At 46.2% G+C, this 6,000-nt stretch overlaps 1 protein-coding gene across 3 annotated transcripts in view; it reads left to right on the plus strand.

Moving 5' to 3' along the window:
• The window catches only part of ATP11B (ATPase phospholipid transporting 11B (putative)), a 124,814-nt gene that overhangs the window by 23,316 nt on the left and 95,498 nt on the right, over positions 1-6,000 (plus strand). For all 3 annotated transcript variants that reach the window (XM_018567062.1, XM_018567063.1, XM_018567061.1), the window contains exon 2: positions 3,817-3,933. In XM_018567062.1, the coding sequence (XP_018422564.1) occupies positions 3,817-3,933 (117 nt within the window). The remainder of the gene's footprint in view (positions 1-3,816; positions 3,934-6,000) is intronic.

Consider the following 6,000-nt stretch of genomic DNA (forward strand, 5'->3'; position numbering starts at 1 on the left):
GCAAATGCTCCCCAAATAAAGGCTAAGATGGCACCTTCCTTGGCTGTATGGGTTAGTTCGCACCAGATGCAGTCCGTTCAGTTTGGCAGCTGCATCCAAAATGCATTGCAAAGCTTTCCTATGGGATTTCTGGTGCTCTGTTCACACCAGTTCAGTCCGTTCTGATGCAGTCAGAAAAAATACTGCTTGCCCTTTTTAGCTGCTTTGGGGTGCATCGCAAACGCACTGGAACTCACCCGAAATCCCATTTTAAGCAAAAAAAAAATCAAAATAAGTGGTGAAATCACTGCAAAACGCATCACACTGCAGCTGCGCAGGCGCACACAGTTCTGGTGTGAACTAGCCCTTAGGGATAGGAGGTTTTAGTTCTGCTTCAATTATCGACAAATTGGTGCAATTAAGAACTACCTGAATCTATTGCAAGTGTCAATAAAGCTACAAAAACTGGGGTTCTCTGAATTTGGCGCAGACCTTTCAAAGGTCCATACCACCGGAAAAGTTGCACTAAGCCTTCATTTAATTCCCCCAATATATCTCTCATATTTCGCTACTTCAGCAGAACCTTCATCAGGATTAAATATGATTTTATTGTCAAATGCAGAATGTTCACACCAAAGAGTGCATTCCAGAGCGTTTAGCCTCTGAAAAGCAACCCGGCCGGCTCCCTGCGTTTAGGGGTGAGAAGGGGCGTGTCAGTGCAAGTCAATGGACAAGCGCCCCCCCGTAACACCCCCCTGCCAGCAGTGCGATCGCCAGCACCCAAACTCGTGGCACATTAGTGCCTGCGTTCCGGTCCAGTGTGATCTGCAAAAATAGTGCATGCAGCGGACTGGACTCGGGTGCGGGCGATTGCACTGCGGGGGGCCTGGCTGCAGTGCCATTGACTTCAATGCACCGCCGCAACGCTCCTGCTCCCCCAACAAAATGATCCAGTGCGTTCCGGCCACAATCGGGCCGGAACGCACTGTGTCTAGTGTGAACGGGCCGTGCTCCTTTTAAATTGTATGTAAGCGGGTGTCTACATTGTGAAGCTCTGCACATTTTGATGCAAATTGTTTTCATTTGATAATAAAGAAATACTACCCAGGAATGGTTATAAAGTACACTTGATGTACCATTTATGTTGGCAGAAATGCCAATGCTTTCACATAGCAGGCACCTCCTGGTGCCTCCATGTCAAATGGGCTTTCCAGAATGCAAATACTGAGCCAGGCTTCTTAGTCAGGAATCACAGATTCTGACAGGAATCCAGTCCAAAAACTGACAGGATGACAGCGGCTCGGATCGGAACACCGCTCGGCCATCCTGAATTGCGGCTAGCCGCCGCTCGTTCCCGCGACTCCCCCGCCGGTGATTTTTTTACGGATCCCTGCTGCCACAGACCCTACAAGCAGCGGGGATCCATGGAGTCTCTCATCCCTCCCTGGGATGGCTCCAGGGAGGGACGAGAGACTCAAGATGAGCCGCTGATAACAGCTATTAATTTAAATGCCAGGTCCGTACGGCATACTGAGCTGGCCAGCTGGAAGCACTTTTGTAGCTCCGTATGCTGTACGTCTTTGGCAGCGAAAGGGTTAAAGTAGAAAGAATTGAGCTGGTTCCTGAGGAACTGTTCAAAATTCACTCCATAGGTGACCTTGTCAACAGCCTCCCACCCCTTCAGCTCAAAGGCCAGCTTTAGAATATCTATCTGGCTTTTATCTATGTCTGTCTTCAGGTTGAAGAGATTGCCTCACTTCCTGTCTTAGTGCCACATGTTATTAAGACATAAATTGTGGGTAACACTCTGCAAACATAGAGCTTAGTAAAAGCCTGATGGTTATTTAAAGCCCCACTCCAGCCATAGACAAAAGTAAAATGTAATGCTGCATTCACCTCCGATAGCAAAAGTAGTTTAGTGCTTCTTGTGCAGATTTCCCATGTAGCCTGTAATCCATCATTAAATGCAGCATTGACACTCATACAGGGAGCTAACTTCCTGTTCAGGGGAGCGGCCTTCTCTGCCTGCTCACTGTAGGTGTGGTAAATACCATAGAAAGAGCCATATTTTTTTTTAATGTTATGTTTGTAGGCTCAGTTTGATTGCAGGGGCAAAGTGTGATTTAATAAGCAGAGAGATTTGAACATTCTTCCTGCAACGAGTTGTGTACTGTTTTCTACTACTAATTTGTGGCTTTATGTTCCCCAATGAAGACACAGGGGCTGTCTGCTTCCCAGTCTCCACCTACAGCACTTCCCAGTCCGTGGGTCCCTCATTCCAACTCCTGATCCTGCAGGATTTCAATGCCTGTGATAACCTAGATCAATGGTTCTCAACCTGTGTAACCACATTTGTCCTTAGTCATTAAGTCGTGACCCAAGCACTGCAATGGAACGCACGGCAGTAGGGTACCGCACATTCCAATGCGGGCGTACGAACGGTGGGTGGGAGGTGCGTTTGGGGGACCATTCAAATGAATGGCAACCCAACACACCTCCCACACCAGAATGCACCATGTCTTTGCGATTTAATGTACTGTACTAGTGTGAACAGGCCCTCAAAAACACTGACATACATACACAATCTCACACACTTGCAGATATTCACACATATACACACTGGGGTCCAGTGTGGTCTGCTGTGTTGTGATAGTGCTCCATCCATATGTGCATTGCTTGTACAGCTTCCTTGTGTGCCCTGTAGAGGTGACAGGAGCCACAATGTGACATCATTCTGGTCCAGGCCCCTCTACAGGACATGCAAGGGAGCTGTAAGGGATGCATGTATAGCTGGAGTTCCCTCACAGCCATACCCCCAGCCCACCCTACCTCAAGCTGACACTCGGCGTTGGGCATCATATTTTAAATGGTTGCTTGGTGACAGAACTGACAGTGTTACTCTAAGGGGGGGTGGCGAGCAGAGGAGCCTCTCACCTAGTACAGTGGAAGGCAGGCAGCGACCCACTGAACACGGGGTCGTGACCCACTTTTGGGTCATGACCCACCAGTTGAGAACTAAGGACCTAGATAAAATGTCTATGGTCAAACTGCAGGAGAAAATAAAATCCACCAAGGGGCTTAACCACTTTCTGACCAGGGTGTTACACCCCTTTCCTGGCCAGGCCATTTTTCAGTGCTCAGCGCTGCAGTACTTTGGCGTTTATTCCGTCATGCAACGCTGCACTGAAAGAAATTTTATACCATTTTTTGGGGCCTGATGGAGCTTTATTTTGCTGGTATTTAATCACCACTGGGGTATTTATTTTACTATATAACAAAAAAAGTACCCTAAATTTAAAAAACAAAACCTGTTTCCCTAGGAAATGTTATGAAACACTTATTACCCAATTTTTTGGTAAAACATAAAAGACGGGGTCACGTCGGGTAAATAGACACCAAACATGTCAAGCTTTAAAATTGCCTGCGAAATCGCAGAAAACGACCACACCCAAAATTGGCCATAGGCAACGCTTTAAAAGCTTTTAACGCTCATCAGTTTAGTGATTGATGGCCCTAAAATTACTGCTCTCACTGCGACAGCGGCAATATGTAACATGTGCGGCACAATAGGCGGAATCGTCGTTTTTGCCATATTATCTATTGACCACAGAGGTTGTTGCATTGGATTGTTGAATGGTAGGGGCGGGGATTAGAGATCCCAAGAGAAACAATGACCAAGCTTCTTACTAGCCCACACCCTTACGCACTTTATACATAGTTGCAATTTAAAAGTGTAAAGTGGACAGTCTAGTCCTTAGCATTTCAGAGCTGATACTGTTCATCCTGGTTTGATGGTCTTTGAATAATACACTTAAGAATGGTATTTTTCTCTTAAAGGGATTTGACCCTCCAAATCACAGTGAAACACGGACGGTATATGTTGCGAACAGGTTCCCTCAACATGGCCATTATGTTCCACAGAAATTTGCAGACAACAGGATTATATCATCTAAGGTAGGTACTCTGTTCGTATTCACGTGCATGCATTTCCAATAACATGTTGTAGATAAGCTTCTTGGTTCAATATTCATTTTCTTGGCTGTGGGATAGAAATTCCTAACCAGTGTTTTATGTCGGACTGTAAAAGCTGTTTAGATAGTTAGCATTTGTGAGGATTAGGTCCTAAGACTGGAGACTTAGTAAAAATCTGGATGGCTTAGATAGATGAGTCATTAGTGTGTGCAGGTTCAGTCCTGTAAATAACCACAATCAGTTCACCATTTATAGAGTCTCCTGATTCCATACCTTCAATTTTTTTTGAATCTGTACAAGAATGCTGAGATAGCAAGTTTGCTTATTTACCTTAAATACTTATTCTTTTAGCAGAAACAATGATTCTGATGGAAGTTGAAGAAATAAGATGGTGTTACATCTTACACAGATACAGTGCAAAGTTTTTAGGTGGTTTTGTAAGGACATTTTGTCATGACTCCTTATTCGCTTGTATGTTTGTAAATAGCAACATCCTTTACCTTCAAGCTTTGATCACATAGGTGTTAAAGGGGGGTCATGGTGCATATACCTGATGCCTGCTGAGAGCAACTCTTGCTCAGTGCAAAAATGTGTAACAGTAAGGGCTCAGTCACACTAGATGCAGTGCGTTCCGGCCCGATTTTGGCCGGAACGCACTGCCTCGCATTGCAGCCGGCTCACTTTTTAGTGGGGAAGGAGGGGGCGTGGCGGGCCATTTGCAAGGCACACTGTGCCTGCGGTCCGGCCCCGTGCAATGCGATCAAAATAGTGCTTCTAGCATTTTGATCGCACCGCACAGGTTCGGACCGCATGCACAATGTGCCTTGCGATCCTGTGCGGCGGATCGCATTGCGGCCGGAGGGCGTGGCTACGGCGCCATTCACTTGAATGGCCCGCCACGCCCCTTCCAGTCCATTAAAAAGTGAGGCGGCCGCAATGCGAGGCAGTGCGTTCCGGCCAAAATCGGGCTGGAACACACTGCATCTAGTGTGACTGAGCCCTTAGTGAGTTATACCGGCCTGCAGCACATTAAATGCTTCGGACTTAATGACTGTTATTGCTGCCTCAGGGCCCGTTCACGCTATCTCTATGCGTTAATTGCATGGTACCGCACAGCACACATTGCGTGCGATTGTCAGTGCAGGATGTGTTGCATGCCATTCATTTGAATGGCACCCCAAACGCACCTCACACGCCCAGTTCAATCGTCCGTGCAGTATAGCAAATACCGTGCGTTGCTGTGCAATTGAAAAAATAGTGCATACTATTTTCTACTAATTTTTTCAGCTGCACACCAACGTACGGTATTTGTGGTCAAATGAATGGCACGCAACGCACCTCCCGCACTGTAATCACACAGGAGGTGCGCTGTGCAGTAATTTCTCGGTTCCATGCAATTAACACACAGTACCTCACAGTGCACCTGCTGTGTGACAGTGCGGGAGTTGCGTTGCGTGCCATTTATTTGATCACAAATACTGCGCGTTGTGGTGCGATTGTAAAAAATAGTACGCACTAATTTTTCAGTTGTTGTTTGCTATACCAGACGGATGATAGCACTGCGGGCGTGAGGTGCGCTTAGGGTGCCATTCATAGAGAGTGTGAACGGACTCTAAGAGACCGTTGGAATGCGTGATTGGACATTTCCTGCAGTATTCGCGCTTTCTGCTGTGGAAGAAGTTACCACTAATATATAATATTTTGATGTTTTGTAAAGATGCCCATTTATTCAGGACTAGCCTCCATTCTTGTAGCCACCAACGAACAAAACTTTCCATGAATGAGTTCACCTTTGTGGAAATGTTGCAGTGGTTTGTGAGTTAGGTGAGGGTTTGAGAGCAGTGGTAAAGTTTACTGTTGGCATTTTGGAAGTATATGCCTGAGGGCCAACAAGGACACGATTCGTTATAAAAATCTTTTTCTGAAATCTTAAAAGACCCCATCACTTTTCCCAGCAGCTCTTATGTTTCTCAATACCTAGAAGCACTGGGGTTTGACAGAACAACCTAGGGCATGGAAGAAGGTATCAAGTGGTGGGGTAATTTCACA

This window comes from Nanorana parkeri, unplaced genomic scaffold (genome assembly GCF_000935625.1).
Source record: "Nanorana parkeri isolate BGI_ZX_2015 unplaced genomic scaffold, ASM93562v1 scaffold1003, whole genome shotgun sequence".
In the NCBI taxonomy this organism is placed as follows: domain Eukaryota; kingdom Metazoa; phylum Chordata; class Amphibia; order Anura; family Dicroglossidae; genus Nanorana; species Nanorana parkeri.